This window comes from Carcharodon carcharias, chromosome 4 (genome assembly GCF_017639515.1).
Source record: "Carcharodon carcharias isolate sCarCar2 chromosome 4, sCarCar2.pri, whole genome shotgun sequence".
Classification (NCBI taxonomy): domain Eukaryota; kingdom Metazoa; phylum Chordata; class Chondrichthyes; order Lamniformes; family Lamnidae; genus Carcharodon; species Carcharodon carcharias.
Genome location: NC_054470.1, coordinates 25,165,902 through 25,185,585, shown reverse-complemented (window position 1 = coordinate 25,185,585; position 19,684 = coordinate 25,165,902). Strand labels below are relative to the sequence as shown.

The 19,684-nt window shown below is 42.5% G+C and overlaps 1 protein-coding gene across 7 annotated transcripts in view; it reads right to left on the bottom strand.

Annotated features, from left to right (window-relative positions):
- vps13a (vacuolar protein sorting 13 homolog A) overlaps window positions 1-19,684 on the bottom strand; it is a 524,014-nt gene that overhangs the window by 327,433 nt on the left and 176,897 nt on the right. For all 7 annotated transcript variants that reach the window (XM_041186720.1, XM_041186723.1, XM_041186721.1 and 4 more), the window contains exon 27: window positions 9,440-9,519. In XM_041186720.1, the coding sequence (XP_041042654.1) occupies window positions 9,440-9,519 (80 nt within the window). The remainder of the gene's footprint in view (window positions 1-9,439; window positions 9,520-19,684) is intronic.

Sequence of the window (19,684 nt, the reverse complement as noted above, 5' to 3'; positions counted from 1 at the left end):
GCAGCAAATTCCAGACACTCACTACCCTCAGCGTAAGAAACTTGCCCTGCACATCTCCTCTAAAGTTTTCTCCTCTCACCTTAAATCTATGTCCCCTAGTAACTGACTCTTCCACTCTGGGAAAAAGCTTCTGACTATTTACTCTGTCCATGCCACTCATAATTTTGAAAACTTAAATCAAGTCGCCCCTCAATTTCCGTCGCTCCACTGAGAACAATCCAAGTTTTTCCATCCTCTCCTCATAGCTAATAACATCCAGACCAGGCAGCATCCTGGTAAACCTCCTCTGCACGCTCTCCAACGCCTCCATATCCTTCTGGTAATGTGGCAACCAGAACTGCACACAATATTCCAAGTGTGGCCTAACCAAGGTTCTATACAGCTGCAGCATGACTTCCCAGCTTTTATACTCAATACACCTGCTGATGAAGGCAAGCATGCCATATGCCTTCCTGACTACCTTATCCACCTGCGTTGCCACTTTCAGTGACCTGTGGACCTGTACACCCAGATCCCTCTGCCTGTTGATGCACTTAAGGGTTCTGCCATTTACTGTATAATTCCTGCCTGTATTAGACCTTCCAAAATGCATTACCTCACATTTGTCCGGTTTAAACTCCATCTCCCATTTCTCCGCCCAAGTCTCCAACTGATCTATAATCTTGTTGTATCCTTTGACAATCCTCTTCACTATCTGCAACTCCTCCAACCTTAGTGTCGTCTGCAAACTTACTAATTAGCCCAGTTACATTTTCCTCCAAATCATTTACGTATACTACAAACAGCAAAGGTCCCAGCAATGATCCCTGTGGAACACCACTAGTCACAGTTCTCCATTCAGAAAAGCACCCACTGCTACCCTCTGTCTCCTATGACCAAGCGAATTCTGTATCCATCTTCCCAACTCACCTCTGATCCCATGCGACTTTACCTTCTGTATCAGTCTGCCATGAAGGACCTTATCAAAGGCCTTACTGAAATCCATGTAGATAACATCCACTGCCCTTCCATCGTCGATCATCTTTGTCACTTCCTCGAAAAACTTGAGCAAGTTAGTGAGAAACGACCTCCCCTTCACAAAACCATGATGCCTCTCACTAATACGCCCATTTACTTCCAAAGGTAGTAAATCCTGTCACGAAGAATCTTCTCCAATAATTTCCCTACCACTGACGTAAGGCTCACCAGCCTGTAATTTCCTGGATTACCTCTGCTACCTTTCTTAAATAATGGAACAACATTGGCCATTCTTCAGTCCTCTGGGACCTCACCCATAGCCAGTGAGGATACAAGGATTTCTGTCAAGGCCCCAGCAATCTCCTCCCTTGCCTCCCTTAGTACTCTGGGGTAGATCCCATCAGGCCCTGGGGACTTATCCTCCTTAATATCCTTCAAGACACCTAACACCTCCTCTTTTTTGATCTCAACATGCAGGCTGTCTACACACTCTTCCCTAGACAAATCGACCGCTAAGTCTTCTCTTTGGTGAATACTGATGAGAAGTACTCATTTAGTATCTCTCCCATTTCTTATGGCTCCACACACAGATTCCCACCTCTGTCCCTGAGTGGGCTTACCCTTTCCCTGGCTACCCTCTTGCTTTTTACATATGTATAAAAGGCCTTGGGATTTTCCTTAATCCTGGTTGCCAATGACTGTTCATGACCCCTTTTAGCCCTCCTGACTCCTTGCTTAAGTTTCTTCCTACTTTCTGTTTATTCTCCACAGGCTTCATCTGTTCCCAGCCTTCTAGCCTTTACAAATGCTTCCCTTTTCTTTTTGACTAATCTCACAATATCCTTCGTTATCCAAGGTTCCTGAAACTTGCCACACTTATCCTTCATCCTAGCAGGAACATACTGGTCCTGAATTCTTATCAACTGACGTTTGAAAGGCTCCCACATGTCAGTTGTTGATTTGCCCTCAAACATCTGCCTCCAGTCTAGATTCCTCAGTTCCTGCCTAATATTGTTATATTTAGCCTTCCCCCAATTAAGCACCTTAACCCAAGGACTCCTGTTATCCTTATCCGTCAGTACCTTGAAAACTACTGAATTATGGTCACTTTTCCCGAAATGCTCCCTACTGAAACTTTGACCACCTGACCGGGTTCATTCCCTAATACCAGGTCCGGTATTGCCCCTTCCCTAGTTGGACTATCTACATTTTGTCTCAGGAAGCCCTCCTGGATGCACCTTACAAATTCTGCACCATCCAAACCCCTAGCACTAAGTGATTCCCAATCAATATAGGGAAAGTTAAAATCACCCACCACAACAACCCTATTGCTTTTACATCTTTACAAAATCTGCCTACATAACTGTTCCTCAATCTCCCGCCAGCAATTGGGAGGCCTATGGTAAACTCCCAACATTGTGACTGCACCCTTCCTATTCTGGAGCTCTATCCATATTGCCTCACTGCATGAGCCCACTGAGGTGTCCTCCTGTTGTACAGCTGTGATATTCTCCTTAACCAGCAGTGCAACTCCCCCACCTCTTCTACGTCCCCCTCTATCCTGCCTGAAACATCTAAATCCTGGAACGTTTATCTGCCAATCCTGTCCATCCTTCAACCAAGTCTCTGTAATAGCAATATCATAGTCCCAAGTACTAATCCAAGCTCTAAGCTCATCTGCCTTGCCTGTTATACTTCTCGTATTGAAACAAATGCATTTCAGACCCACAGTCCCACTGTGTTCAGTAATTTGTCCCTGCCTCCTCTTCCTCTTAGTCCTACTGGCCATATTCACTAGTTCCCAGACATTTATTTCATCTGCTGACCTATTGCTCTGGTTCCCACCCCCCCTGCCATACTAGTTTAAACCCTCCTGAATGACACTAGCAAACCTTACAGCCAGGATATCGGTACCCCTCCAGTTTAGATGCAACCTGTCCTTCTTGTACAGGTCCCACCTACCCTGGAAGAGATCCCAATGATCCAGATATCGGAAACCCTCCCTCCTACACCATCTGTTCGGCCACGTGTTTAGCTGCACTATCTTCCTAATTCTAGCCTCACTGACGTGTGGCACAGGGAGTAATCCTGAGATTACAACCCTAGAGGTCCTGTTTTTTAAACTTTCTGCCTAACTCCCTGAACTCCCGCTGCAGGACCTCATCACTCTTCCTGCCTATGTCTTTAGTACCAGTGTGTACCATGACATCTGGCTGAACATATTAAACAAATTTAGGGAAGCAATAGTAAATGCAATACTACACTAATTTAATAGTTAATTGGAGAAACGTGTGGTGGCAGAAGACTGGTAGCTAGCTAATGCAATTCCTATCTTTAAAGAAAGGGGACAGAACACACAGGAAATTATAGACCAGCAAATTTAACATTGGTAGAGATTCCATTATTAATCATTAAAAGTTGTGGCACTTTTAGCAAGGTTAACAAGGCCATAAAAGGTTAGCAAACTAAGCAAAAGGGGTAGAATTGACAAGTAGGGAAATTATGTTAAACTTGTACTGCACATCGGTTAGGCCATATGGAACACTGAATGCAGCCTGGTCGCCATAGTACAAAAAGATAGAGGGATAGGTAAGGGCGTAGAGTTGATTTACAAGATGATACCAGAAATGTGTGGGTACACATATTAGGAAAGGATTGACAGGTTGGGTCTTTTCTCTCTGGGAAAAGAAGCCTGATAGGTGACATAATAGAGGGATTTAAAATTATGAAAAGTTTTGATGAGAGGATAGAGAGAGAGTGTCTTCTCTCATAAGGAAGAACATGACTGGAGGCCATCAATATAAACTAGTTACCAAGAAGTTCAATAGGGACTTAAGAAAAAAACTTCTTTACCCAAAGAATGATGAGAATGTAGAACATGCTACCACAGGCAGTGGTTGAAGCAAATAGTATAGATGAATTCAATGGAAGCTAAACAAGCATATTTGGGAGAAGGGAATACAGGCACGTCAATACAAAAGTTGCAAATGACACCTTCTGTGTCTGTAGCAAAGGTAACTATCCCTGCTCATCTTTCTCAACCTGTTTGCAGCCTCTAACATGGCTGACTATACCAGCCTCCTCGAACTCTTCCCCACTGTCATCCAGCTGAGTGCAGCTGCTCTCGCCTGGTTCCATTCTTATCTAATCATAACCAGAGTATCACTTGCAATGGCTTCTCTTCCTACTCCAGCACTATTGCTTTTGGTATCCTCCCAAGGTACCCTTGGTGCCCTCCAATTTCTCATCTACATGCCGTCTCTTAGCAGCATAATCCAAAAGCATAAAGTTATTTTTCACATTCTGATGGATGGCAACCTGCTGTACCTAACACTTCTGTCACAAGAGCTAAACGCTGCAGATGTTGGAAATTAGAAATGAAAACAGAAATGCTGGAAATACTCAGCAGATCTGGCAGCACCTCTGGAGAGATAAACAGAGGAATGACCCCAGCTTCTCTTATCACTCCACAAAACAGAAGTCCCCCATCTCTGGTACCGTTCTGATGAAGGGTCATCAGTCTGAAACAAAGACTCTGTTCCACTCTCCACAGATGCTAGCACACTTGCCGAGTACTTCTGTTTTATACCATCTCTCTCAACTTCTCCACTGTTGCTAAATTTTCAGACTGTTTATCTGACATTCAATGCTGGGTGACCAGAAATTTACCCCAACTAAATATTGGGAAGACTAAAGCAATTGCCTTCAGTGCCCACTCCTAATTCCCTTCCCTAGCTATTGACTCCATCCCTCATCCTTGCAAATGTCTGAGCTTAAACCAGACTTTTCACAATATTGGTGTCATGTTTAACTGAGATGAACTTCTGACCATATATTAGTGCCATCACCAAGATGGCCCATTTCCACCTCAGTAATGTCACCCCATCTCAGTTTATGTACTGCTAAAATCTTCATTGATGCCTTTGTTCCCTCTGGACCTGACTATTCTAATATGGTCCTGACTGGTTTCCCACGTTCTACCTTCTATAAATTTGAGGTCATCCAAATCTCTACTGCCGTGTCCTTACTTGCATTAAGTCTCGATCACCAATCACTTCTGTGCTTCCTGACCTATATTGGCTCCCAATCAAGCAATTACTTGTTTTTAAAATTTGCATACTGGTTTTCAATCCCCTCCATGACGTGGCCCCCTCCACCTCTATAATCTTTCCCTGCCACAAAACCCTCAGATATCTGCACTCATCTAATTCTGGCCTCAAGCATCCCTGATTTTAATCATTCCAATATTGGCGGCTGTGCCTTCAGATGCCTAGGTCTTTAAACCCTGGAATTCCCTCTTTACACCTCTCCAGCTCTCTACCTCTTTTTCTTTATTTCAGATATTCCTTCAAACCTCTTTGACCAAGCTTTGGGTCATCTGACCTCGTGCTTTCTTACGTGGCTCAGTCTTATAATATCTCTTGCAAAGTACCTTGGGATGTTTTATGTTAAAGATGCTATATAATTGCAAGTTACTGTTCCCTTATATCTGACACACAATGGGCTGAATTTTGCCGTTGATGAGCAGGGGTCGGGGCACGATCTCCGACGTGTAAAATTACGCAGGATGACATCAGGCAGAACCCCCGACGTCATCCCTCCTCATTTAAATTTTCAGGAAGGCAGGGGCGCAGCAAAATCAGCTGCGGGCTCACCGAGCTGTCAATGGCTAACTGAGGCCATTGACAGGATCGTTTAAACAATTAAAGAAACTGCCGTCCAACCTTAAGGTTGGTGGGCAGGCCAAGAGCTCCGGCGGCAAATAGAAAAAACACGAAACCTCATCTACCGCCGGGATGAGGTTTCATGCAGGGTTTTAAAACGTTTAATAAACTTATAATGTAAATTATGAACATGTCCCATCTCATGTGACATTGTCACATGAGGGGGATATGTTAGGGAACTTTTTTTTTCTATTTTTAATCTTTTTCAAAGTGAAAGCGATCTTCCTGAGACTGCACTTTGCCTCAGGGAGATATGCGCTCTTTTGTGCACATGCGTGAAAGAGCGCACTCTCACTTTTGGGGAATCCCTCCCGCCCGCACAGAAAGTGCATAGCGCTTCCCGCTGGACGTCATGCTGGGCGGGCCTTAATTGGCCTGCCTACATAAGATGGCAGTGCGGCCCGCTTCTCCGGCAGGGATCAGCTCCCTGCCTGCAGGAGTCTGGGTCGGGCCTGCCTACCCGACAGGAGGAAAATTCTGCCCTATATATCTCTCCAGCGTCAGGAAAGTATAATAATTCTCAATATTCTTGTGATTTATTGTAAAATTAGACTAATAGGGCTTGGATAGCTTCTGTATGTGTGCGTTGGATTTAATTAAATTGGAGTCAGCTGATCCGGAGGCTTTGACTCATCAAAAGAAGCTAGGTTTGAAATGCTAAATAAGTAAACATGGCTGAAGTATTGTATTTTTAGATAAATCAGGGTAGTTTGAATTTCAAAGAGATGGTAAGGTGTTATATCTAGCCAGAGAAGCTAGGCCAAGCAGTGTGTTTATTTTTTCCCAAAGATTACTGACAATATTGGCACCATGAATAGATTCATATTATGAGAAAAGTAAAGTTCCAAAGACATATGGGAACAGTGAAATTTGCATTGAGAGAAACATGGAGAAACATGTATAATGAAGTTGTATGTGAGGGAAGGCATTGCAAGTTCTACCAGAAGTGTGAAAAGCCTCCAGTATTTATGCATTAAGTCTGCTGTCTACAAAAACCGAAGCTGGGAAAGGCCACTTTGCATACTACTGTCCAAGATAGTGTGTTGACTTGCCTGGATCTGTTTAAATCTATTTTTTTACCGTTGCCTTAACAGGGGTGTAACTGGAAACTAGATTAAAAGGGGTATTAGCAGTTACTGCAGTAGTACTTTGTAGACCTATGTGCTTGAAATCTTTTTTGTTAATAAATGTTTAATTTAGTCTTGTAAAAAATCTCTAGGGTCTTGGGTAGACATATTACCACTGAGTTCAGGGCACGCATCTCAAAGTAAAATACAAATTGCAAAATCGTCGTGATCATGTGATCAAGTTTCCCTCGTGGATTTGATCCACCTGGCATACATCATTTGCCGCTTCATAATACCAGTTTTATCCATTTATCTCTGCATGCTTCTATCTCTCTAACACAGTTATGCCTCTTGAGTACACTCCTCTCTTTCTGTTCATACCATTCTTCTTTATCTATCGCTCTCCCATCTTCCTCAGTTTCCAAGCAAACTTTCGGGCAGACTTGGAACTCTCACCTTTCTATGGCATGTTCTTGTGCCTCTTTGGGTAAAAACCCACAACTATCTTTTCAGCACCAGAATATCCCAAAACATGTTTCACAAGAGTCTAACCAGAAGAACATGTGAGTTAAATTACAAATAAGGGGTATGCTCCCATCAATATCCATAATAGCATCTGCTGGCCCCTCATCTTCAACACCACTTGTTTGATGGCAAAAAATATTTCTTGAAAAAATGGAAAACAGTTTCTGTGGAGAAATGGGCATATATCGATCTAAGTCCCAGTATCCTTCTTAGCTGATCTGCAAAACAGAACACTTGGAACTAGTAGCAGTTGATATTTCTCACTTAAATGCTACAACATACATTGGTTAATGCGGAACCGCAGCATAGTACAAACAAATGAACAAGGAGCAGGAGTAGGCCAATCAGCCTTTTGAGCCTGCTCTGCCATTTAATAAGATCATGGCTGATTTGATAGTAACTTGAAATCTGCATCCCACCTACCCCTGATAACCTATCACCCCTTGCTTACCAATAATCTATCCGCTTCTGCCTTAAAAATATTCAAAGACTCTGCTTCCAGCACTCTTCCAGGAAGGGAGTTCTAAAGGCTGATGACCCTCAGAGGAAAAATTTTGCCTCATCTGTTTTAAATGGGCAACCCTTATTTTTAAAACAGTGACACCTAGTTCTAGATTTTTCCACATGGGGAAACATCCTCTCCACACCCACTCTGTCAAGGTCCTCAGGACCTAATATGTTTCAATCAAGTCGCCACTTACTCTTCTGAACTCCAGCAGATACAAGCCTAGTCTGTCCGACCTTTCCTCATAAGACAGCCCACCCATTCCAGGTATTAGTCTGATAAGCCTTCTCTGAACTGCTTCCAACGCATTAACATCCTTCCTTAAATAAGGTGACCAATACTGTGCACAGTACGCCAAATGTGGTCTCACTAGTGCCCTATACAACTGAAGCATAACCTCCCTACTTTTCTATTCAATTCCCCTCACAATAAATAATAACATTCTATTAGCTTTCCTAATTACTTGTTGCACTTGCATACTAGCACTAGGACACCCAGATCTCTCTGCACCCCACAGCTCTGCAATCTCTCACCATTTAGATAATATGCTTCTTTTATTCTTCCTGCCAAAATGGACTATTTCACATTGTCCCACCTTATACTCTATTTGCCAGATCTTTGCCTACTCACTTAACCTATCTATATCTTTTTGTAGCCTCTTTATGTCCTCTTCACAACTTACTTTCCTACCTATCTTTGTGTCATCAGCAAATTTGGCAACCATTCCTTCAATCCCTTCATCCAAGTCATTTAGATAAATTGTAAACAGTTGAGGTCCCAGCACTGATCCCTTTGGCACACCACTTGTTACATTTTGCCACCTGAAAAAGAACCATTTATTCCTACTCTCTGCTTCCTGTTAGCCAGCCAATCTGCTAGCCACGTCAGTATGTTATCCCCAATACTATGAGCTTTTATTTTCTGCAATAACCTTTGATGCACTGCTGCAGCCTATGCATTTGAAAGTTTTGCAAAAAACAAAAAAGTATTAAGAAAAGTATAACATGGACTAAATTCACATGGCCAAGTGCAGCTGAGCAAGGTTTCTACAGATTACGACAGCTGTATCACCCCTACTCTGAGGCAAAAAGATGTTAAAAATATCCTGAAAATTAGGTGGAGTAAGGTCACAGGAAAACTGAGGAGCAAGAAAATGTTCTCTCAGTCTCAAAATACAGCTAACCAAAAAGAGGAACTTTCTTGTATTTATAAGTGAAATTTGGGCTCAGCTGATAAGTCTAGGCAGGGATGTGAAACAATAGAGTAGGGGGTTGTAAATATTCATTAAGCCAGCCAGTGTGGATCAGGCTATGTGGATAGTTGAAGAAAGTTTAAACAGGATAAGCAAGTTTAATTTGTTGAATGCTTATATTTGATGGTTACCAATTTATATGTTGAAGATTTTTTTTTGCTTTTCATGTAGTTGGAAAAGAAAAATCCATTTTTTTGTGGTGAAAGGTTGTGCACAACTGAGAAATAAATTAGAAAATAAACAAAAAGTAGAAAAACACAAAGCCAACCAATGAGGAAGAAAAGAACTGACAAAACTTGATAGTTATGATATAAATACAATGGTCACTACAAACAGAAAAAATAAGTGGAACAAATATTCCATGGTTCAAATACTATTTTACAAATGTTTTATAAACGCTGTTGCATACCTTACTATATTCAATTGTAAGGAGGTCATCTTCAGAATTGTCCAGTGTGGTGACAATATAAACAGGTTTATTGTCAGCATCTGAAAAAAAATTATAATCAGATTATAATGGATAATTTCTATATATTTTCTATAAACCAATTAGATTTCTTAATTAATTACAATCAGATCCAACAATTTTTCAAAGTATCTGCTCAGTTCTTTATCTATCTTTTTAAACCTACTACAACTGTTTCATTATCAATGCTACTTTCCACCCCAACATTGCCCGCCTCCAGCTTTGCCTCCCTCTAAACAATGCCTTCATATTCCTGAGGCTCAACTTCTCCAATGTTCCTGGTGAGCAATCCTTCCCCTTGTTGATCCTTTGATGGGATGTGGCCATCGCTGCCAATCCATAATTGCCCTTGAACTGAGTGGCTTACTAAGTCATTTTAGATGGCAGCTAAGAATCAACCACATTGCTGCTCTGTAGTCACTCATATGCCAGACCAGGCAAGGACAGCAGATTTCCTTCCCTAAATGACATCAGTGAACCATATGTGTTTTTAATACAATCAGTTATAGTTTCATGGGTACCATTACTGAGATTTTCTGGATTTCCAACTCTAGATTTTGTTAATTGAATTTAAATTCCCCCAGCTGCCGTGGCAGGATTTATCCCATATTCCCAGAACATTAACTTGGGTTTCTGGATTAGTAGCCTACTGACATTACCACTACTCCACCTTTTAAGCCTACTCTCTTCAAGCCTACACAACCACAACTCAATAAAAATGCTTAAGCTCATGTTCTCAGCCTCAATAAAATCTGTCAATCCCACCTTTGCTAAGCTTTACAAGCTTTCTATGCCCTATTTAGAATCACAATTTTAGTATCTAACTTTCAAAAGCCTCTGTGGTCTTGATACATCTTACCTTCAGGATCTCTTTCATGCCTTAGAACGCAATGTACGCTGAGCGCATCCACCAATAGTGGCTGCTTATTCCCAGCCAAGTTCCTCTGCCTGGCAACTTTGTTTCTTAGTTACAAAAATATTCCCCTTGACTGGGCTTTTAGTTCTTTTTCAAAACCTCAGGCCAACCCAAGGCACTTCACAACCAATGAAACACATTTTAAGTGTTGTCATTGTTGTACTATAGGGAAACACAGCCTTCAATATGCACGCAGTAAGGTCCCACAGTAAACAGGTGGTGTCTTCTGCCAAGGACAAATTTCTGAATCAGTTTTTGGGATTGGGAAATTATTCAAAGGAATTACTAAGATAGCCTGCATGTCAGGAAAGGACAAAATGCTAGTATCTGATGAACAAACTAAAATGCATAGGCTAGGGAATTAATGGAATTAATGGAAATTAATAAAATTTTAAGAATTACTGCCTGTGCTTCAAATGCCAATCTGAGCAGAAGCTAAGAGGTTTGATTTTTTTGAAAGCCATTACTGAACAGTTTTCTCCCACTCAACCTCACCCACTACAGATAAATAGTTCCCTTTTTAAAATAATTTTTGATGAAACACAAAGGGGAAAATTTAAGAAAAAGCACTGCCAAATTCAGGAATCAGCTTGAAAGGGGGAATGGACCTAAAGCAACATGGCAAGGACTGGTTAGGCAAGATACTTTTCTTCCATAATAAATTCTTGTGCGAAGTGAATAAATCGAGTTGACTCTTTCAAGACACTGGCACTTGTGGGAGCAAACACTAGGTGCATTTTTAAGTTAGCTGCAGAGGGAACAATCATGTGCAGTGCAATGTGTGCATTATCATGGGTTCTTAGTGTGCTTCAAAGAAGCATACTTACACTAAAAATATATTTGGAGGAGAAAGTTTTTGTTGCTGAGGAGCATCTGGCCACAATCCATTGCATTACAGAGAATGAAATATTTCAGGATCGTACTCTACAGAAAGTGATCACCCAAAAGAATGCACAAGATGCTTCAAATCACAGGGATGTTTACAAAGGAAAAAGAGTGGTCATCTGTCAGGGCAGCAGAGAGAAACAGAGTTCATGTGTAGGAAAACCTCAGTAACTCATGTTATTCGATAGACACACAGGCCTCGATCTTAATGCACAGGTAGGATTGGAGCAGGATGGGCAATGGCAGGTGACAAGCACACAACATTGGAGGATGAATATGAATAGTTAATTTTCAGGAATGTCTCCTTAGCATCATTTGATTTGTATCAACTATTTAAGGTTCAGTTCGGAGATAAAATTGAGGAAATGTTTATAGGAATGAATTGACAACGAAACAAGAGGTTGAACCACCAGTAGGAGAAGAGGAAAGGTTTGTCAGATGAGTTTCTGCATGGATTGCCAGGGCAGGTAAGGAGAGCTGCCGTTACACAAAGAAGAAACCCACTGTCACCAACGAGGCCTGGCTGAAGGTGGCAAAAGCTGCCAGCAGCAGTAACCTAAGGGTTATGGATTCTATAATGAAGAAGTTCAATGACCTGACTAGACTAGAAAAGGTGAGCTTATGACTACATTCAATCACATCATGTACTGCATTCCCTCTCACTTTTTTCATTCACCCCTCGCCCACCCCGCTACGTAACTTGCATCACTACCAACTGGACCAACTCATTGCACTTCCTCCTGCCATCACTCTTTTGGCAAGCATGGCTTTCACTTGCTCCCTCTGCCACTACCTATGATCACAATCCTCATCTACAACCTCAGTCCCCTTCAACAGCTTATCTCTCATTCTGAAATGATACTTAACATAATCCTTAATGGCATGCCACTCACACTCATTCAGCGTGTTCATGATTCAGGCCATCATCTTTTACACTACATACAGGTATACACACCTCTCAGAGGCACTTGGGTATTTCAAGTCACTCTTACAGAAGGGAACACAGAACTCTATGGAGAAGATGAAGATCCATGGAGTGCTACATGACATTGTTGATGTTTCTCCAGCAGAGGAATAACATCATTATCCTTGGTGATTGCAATGCCCAAGTGGGCACTGCAGACTGTAATACAAGGAGAGGAGTACTAGGACACCATGGTATTGGCAGAGCAAATTTGAATGGACAGCTCCTTCTCTCCAGTTGCAACGCGTTTGACCTAACCATCACACACAGAGTCTTCCAGCAAGCAGACAACTGAAAACAACATGAATGCACATCAGAACTAAGCATGAGCACAGGAATCACCAGCAGTGACAGGACAGCAGGAAACTGGGGTGTATTGAGATGCGACATCGCAGCACAAGTGATCATGTGGGGCAAGTATACTGGTAAACTTTGAATTTTTATCAAGTTTAATTTAAATAGTATATTAATGTAATACTAGATCAATTAATTAGTATACAACTAAGACCAATTTGATCATTTGTGTTCAATTAACTAGGAGCAGGAATAGGCCATTAAGCCCCTCGACGTTGTTCTGCAATTCAATAAGATCATGGCTGATCTGATGTAGCCTCAATTTCGCTTTCCTGTCCATCCCCCATAATCCTTGACACCCTTGTAGATCAAAAATCTATCTAACCCAGACATGAATATAATTAATGACTTATTTACCCTAGAGAGCAGTGGAAGCTAATTCCAAAGATTAGCAACCTACAGAGAAGAAATTCTTCCTCATCTTAGTGTTAAATGGAAGATCCCTATTAGGAACATAGGAACAGGAGAAGGCCATCCAGCCTGTCGCACCTGCTCCGCCATTTAATACTATCATGGCTGATCGAACATTTCAATGCCTTTTACTCACACTATCCCCATAACCCTTTACATTATTGTTAATCAAAAATCTATCAATCCCTACCTTAAACATACTCAATAACTGAGCTTCCACAGCCCTCTGGAATAGAGGATTCCAAAGATTCACAACCCTCTGAGTAAAGAAATTTTCCCTCATCTCAGTCCTAAGTGGATTCCCCCTTATTTTTGAAATAGTGTCCCCTGGCTTTAGACTTCCCAACCAGGGGAAACATCTTACCTGCATCCACCCTGTCTGTTCTTTTAAGTATTTTGTACGTGTCAATGAGATCACCTCTCATTCTTCAAAACTCTAGAGAATAGAGGTCCAGTTTCCCCAATCTCTCTTCATAAAACAGTGCCGCCATCCCCGGAACAAGCCTGGTGAACTTTTCTTGCACTGCCTCTATGGCAATAATATCCTTTCTGAGGTAGGGGGACCAAAACTGTACACAGTACTCCAGGTGCGGTCTAACCAAGCTTCTACACAATTGAAGCAAGAATTCACTACTTCTGTAATCAAATCCTCTTGGAATAAAAGGCCCACCACTCCATAAGTTTTACTAATTGCCTGCTGTGCCTGCATGTTAGCTTTCAGTGACTTATGGTCAAGGACACCCAGGTCTCTTTGTACATCTACAATCTCTTACCATTTCGGAAATACTCTGCACATCTGTTCCTTCTAGCAAAGTGGATAACGTCACATTTTTCCACAATATAGTCCATTTACCATGTTCTTACTCACTCATTAAGTCTGTCCAAATCCTCCTGTAGCCGCTTTACATCATCCTCACAACACACATTCCCGCCTAAGCTTTGTATCCTCTGCGAACTTGGAAATATTATATTTGGTCCCCACGTCCAAATCATTGATACATATTGTAAACAGCTGGGGCCCAAATACTGATCCTTGCGGTACCCCACTAGTCACAAGCTGCCAACTCGAGAATGGCCCATTTATTCCTACTCTGTTTTCTGCCTTTTGGCTAATCTTTAATCCATGCCAGTACATTGCCTCCCATCCCATGTGCTTTTATTTTGCTAATCAACCTCTTGTGGGGGACTTCATCAAAAACCTTCTGAAAATCCAAGTATACTATGTCCATCGACTCTCCTTTATCAATTTTGTTAGTAACAGCCTCAAAAAACTCCAACATGTTCATCAAACATCATTTCCCATTTGCAAATCCATGCTGATTATGCCCAATCAGATCATGATTGTCAAAGTATCAATTTATCACATCCTTTATAATAGATTCTAGCATTTTTCTTACTACTGACATAAGGCTAACAGGTCTGTAGTTCTGTTTTCTCTCTCCCTCCCTTCTTAAATAGTGGGGTGACATTTGCTACCTTCCAATCTTCAGGAACCATTCCAGAATCTATAGAATTTTGGAAAATGATCACCAATGCATCCAATATCTCCATAGCAACCTCGTTCAACACTCAGATGCAGAATATCAGGTTCTGGGGACTTATCAACTTTCAATTCCATTAATTTGTCCAATACAACATTCTTACTTATACTGATTTCCTTCTACTCCTCATTCTCCCTAGTCCCTTGGATCTCTAAATCTGGGAGATTTCCCGTATCTTCCTCTGTGAAAACAGACACAAAGTAATCATTTAGCTTTTCTGCCATTTCTCTATTCCCCATTATGAATTCTCCTGACTGTCTGTAATGGACTCACATTTGTCTTAGCAAAACACTTCCTTTTTACATACCTATAGAAACTTTATACAATCCATTTTCATGTTTTTTGCTAGATTGCATTCATATTCTATTCTGCCTTTATCAGTTTCTTGGGGCAGGATTTTGCCGTCGGCGAATGGGGGTGGGGCCTTCTCACTGATGCGTAAAATGGTGCAGGATGACGTCGGGCAGAACTCCCGACATCACCCCGCCCCATTTAAATTTTCAGGAAGGCAGGGGCGCAGCAAAATCAGCTGCGCGCCCACTGACCTGTCAAAAGCCAATTGAGGCCATTGACAGGATCAATTAAGCAATTAAAGGACCTGCCTGTCCAACCTTAAGGCTGGCGGGCAGGCCAGGAGCCCCGGCGGGCAATAGAAAAAACATGAAACCTCATCCACCAGCGGGATGAGGTTTCATGTAGGGTTTTAAAAATTTTAATACAGTTGTTCTGGAAATTATGAACATGTTCCAACTCATGTGACATTGTCACATGAGGGGGCATGTAAATAAATTTTTTTTTTCTATTTTTAATATTGTTGAAAGTGGAGGTGATCTCTCTGAGGCAGCACTTAGCCTCAGGGAGATGAGTGCGCTCTTTCATGCGCATGTGCGAAAGAGCGCACTCTGGATTTAAGGGACTCCCCCCCGCCCCCCTCCGCACAGGGAGCACATAGCGCTTCCCTGCAGACGTCACGCTGGGCGGGCCTTAACTGACCCGCCCACTTAAAATGGCACCACGCCTCCTATCCCCCCCAATGGGAGGAAAATTCTGCCCTTGGTCTTCCTTTGCTGTATTCTAAAAACCTCCCAAACCTCAGGTTTACTATTACTTCTGGCAACTTTATATGCCTTTAGATTCAATCTTATACTATCCTTAACTTCCTTTGTCAGCCACGGTTGACTGATTCTTTTTGGGTTTTTGCACCTTGAAGGAATATATAGATACTGTAAGCTATGTAATAATTCTTTGAAGACTATCCATTGCCTATGTATAGTCATATCTTTTAAAGTATTTCCCAATCCACCTCAGCCAATTTGTCCCTCATGCCTTCATAATTTCACTTCTAAACATAAAGTAAAATTGTGTTATATTGTGGTCACTCGTCCCTAAACATTCTTTTACAACAAGATTTTTAATTATCCCTTTTTCATTACATAATACTAGATCTAAAATAGCCCGTCTTCTAGTTAGTTCCTCAACATTCTGCTCCAGAACACCATCCCGAACACTTCAGAAACTCATCTTCCACAGTTCCAGAGCTCAATTGGTTTACCCAGTTTTAATGCAGATTGAAGTCACCCATGATTACTCTATTGCACATGCTACATGCTTCTCTCATATCCTGATTAATACCATTCCCCATATTACCACTACTGTTTGGTGGTCTGTAAACAACTCCAACCAATGTCTGCTGCCCTTTGCTGTTTCTTAGCTCCACCCAAACAGATTCCACACATTGTTCTTCTGATCTGAGATCCTCCCTTACTAATGCACTGATCCCATCCCTTATTATCAGCACAACTCCAACTCCTTTCTCTTCTTGTTTGTCCTTCCTAAACATCAAATGTCCTTGGGGAATATTCAGTTCCCAGTCTTGGTCACCATGCAGCCATGTTTCCATAATGGCAATTCTATCGTGTCCATTTACGTCTATTTGTGCCTTTAGATCATCTACCTCGGATGTAACCTGTCCAGTTTGTACAGGCGTCACCTGCCCCAGAACCGGTCCCAATGCCTCAGAAATCTGATGCCCTTCCTCCTACATCAGTTCTCCAGACACATATTTAATCATTCTATCTACCTACTCTCATGTTTACTAGCACTTAGCACTGGGAGTAATCCTGAGATTACTGAGTTTGAGGTCCTACTTTTTAATCTCCTTCCTAACTCCTCGAAATCTGCTTTCAGGACCTCATCCCTCTTCCCACCTATGTCATTGGTACCAATGTAGACGACGACTTCTGGCTGAACCCCCTCCCCCCGAAGGATGACATGCAGCTGCTCCATGACATCCATGATCCTGGCGCCAGGGAGGCAACACACCATCCTGGAGTCACGTTTACTGCCACTGAAATGCCTGTCTGATCTCAACTATGGAATCCTCTATCACTATTTCCTTTCCATTCTTTTTCCTCCACCCCCTGTACAGCTGAGCCACCTGTGGTGCCACAGGCTTGGCTCTGGCTGCACTCCCTTGAGGAGCTATCACCCTCATCAGCATTCAAAATGGAAATGATTAGCAAGCAGGATAGACTTAAGGAACTCCTGCACTACCTGCCTGGTTCTCTTAGACTGTCTGGTGGTCACCCATTCCCCCTCTGGCTGTACGCTTCTGACCTGTGTGTGACCACCTCCCTAAATGTGCTATCCATATAGTCCTATGCCTCATGGATGCACAACAGTAACTCCAGCCGCTGCTCAAATTCCGAAACCTAGAGATCAAGTCTTGTGCAGCTAGTGACACTTCCTACAGATGTGTTTGTCAGGGACACATGGTGCGTCCACAATTTCACACATACCGCAGGATGTACACTCCACCTGGCTGAGCTGACCTGCCATCCTGTAACTCTAAAAACCATTTATTACACTTAGAATAAGTAGAATGGGTAGAATAAATTACTAGTAACTTAACTTTATCTTACTTTGGTTTACTTTATTTCATTTGGACTTGATTTAACATTACTTCCCTATTGCTAGTGTTCCTTACTGAAATCCAAGTAGTTACTTCTTTATAAATAATACGCTTTACTAGTTTTAAGCTATTTAAACACACTCCCTAACAACAGCTTCTCACCAGCCAACAAATTTACAGTTTTCCTGTGATGTCATTCCTGGATTTTTTCAATCTCAGCCCGCTGACCGAGAAGGTGTCCCTTGCAGGTCCGGCTGTTTCCACTCCTGGAATGTGAATGAAGGCCGGGAGCTTGGCCCTCTATTTATCTGCTGCCGGACTAGAGGTGTCCCTTGTAGGTCTGGCTGTCTCCGCCCCTGGAAGGGGGTTCTGAAACCATGCCCTCTAGTTCTCGATTCCCCACCAGGAAAAACATAGGTCTGGATTTTAAGGAGCGATGCCATCCCGGCACCCCAGCTAAAATGACCGCATACAATCCCAATGGCTGCCCCTGAGCAGTTTAATGCTTTAAGGTAAGACTTCCATGCCTATCTGGGGTGGAAATCCCACTTAAGAGAACTGCTACAGGCAGTCCCACTGCACCGAAGAGAGGGGCCCAGGTAAGTCTGGAGTTGGGGGTCTCAGCAAGGCCCATGGGTGAGTAGACTACCTGATGCCTTCCCAGCCCATCCATAAAATTTCAGAAATGCTGGTTGTGGGTGGGGAGGTGGAGGGAAGGCCACCCGCTGAATGCATCTCCCATTCTGAATACCAGTGTGAGCGATGGCTGCACATCTGAGGAACCAGAGTGCATGGCACCATGGCTGACTCAGCTGTACAGGCTGGAGGGGGGTGAACTCAACAGTTTGGGGAACAAAAAGACATTTATGTAGCTGCAGGCATGAATCCAGGAAGGTGTGTCGCTTGCTGGTGCAAGGGTCAAGGATGTCACTGAGCAGCTACATGGCAATGTGAGCACGGAGGATGAACAGCCAGCAGTCATGGTCCATAACAGCGCAAATAACTTGGGGAGAAAGAGTGGTGAGGTCCTGTTGGCAGAGTTCAGACAGCTAGGAAAGAAACTAACAAGAAGCACCTTACAAGTAGTAATACCTGGATTACTCTGATAATGCATGCAAGTGAGTTTAGAAATAGTAGGTCAGACCAGATGAATAGTGGGGAGATTGTGCAGAAGGGAGAGCTTTAGATTTCTGTGTCACTGGGAATGATTTGCAAGGAGGTGGGATCTATACGTGCCAGATGGGCTGCACCTAAACAGAGCCGAGACGAATGACCTTGCAGATAACTTGCTAGTGCTATTGAGGCTGGTTTAAACTAACGTGGCAGAAGTGTGGGAAACAGGAGATAATATTAGGGGGGAGGAAACAAAAGTGCACAAAAGAATTAGGGGAAACAGATAGCATTAGAGTAGGAAATGGTAAAGCATGGTTAACCAAAATGGTTAGTGTAAGAGGAAATGTGGTAAGATCTAAATTAGGTTTACTGTGCATGTATGTGAATGCGCAACTCCCTGTTTTTCTTTGTTTAAGGGACACTTTGGCATTAGCACAAGCGGGGTGAGGGTGGGTGTCAGAGCTGTAAGAGTGGGTAAGCGGATTTGGTCATAGGCACCCCCCACCCCCGGACATGTGCTTATTACCCCGGAGATGTGCTTATTACCCCAAGTGCAAATCAAGACACTTCCAGGACCAACAAGTGTGCAAAAAAAAAACCTGGTCAACATACGCACACAAAAAAACCAAAAAAAAAGCCCAATGCATGCGCCAATCTAGGGCTGGCCAAAGCATGTGTACTCAGAAGCTTGTCAACACCGATAAACTCCGGGACAGCACTCATCTTAGGAAGGCTTGACCTGGGATGCAGGACAAAAGACTGAATTATGGGACAGTCCCAGAAAATCTGCGATAGTTGGTACCCTGCTCAATGAAGGACAGGACTGGATACTAAATATACACGGTTACAAGGTACTCAAGAAAGACAGGGAAGGAGAGAAAGGAGTAGCAGTATTGATTAAGGAGAACATTATAGTGCTGGAGAAAGCGGATGTCCTAGAGCAATCAAGGACAGAATCTATTTGGTTTGAGCTAAGAAACAACAAAGGTTACATTACATTGCTGGATGTATTTTATAGGCCATCAACTAGTGGGAAAGATATGGAGTAGCAAATTTGCAAGGAAATTATACAGAGGTGTAAAAATGAAAGAAC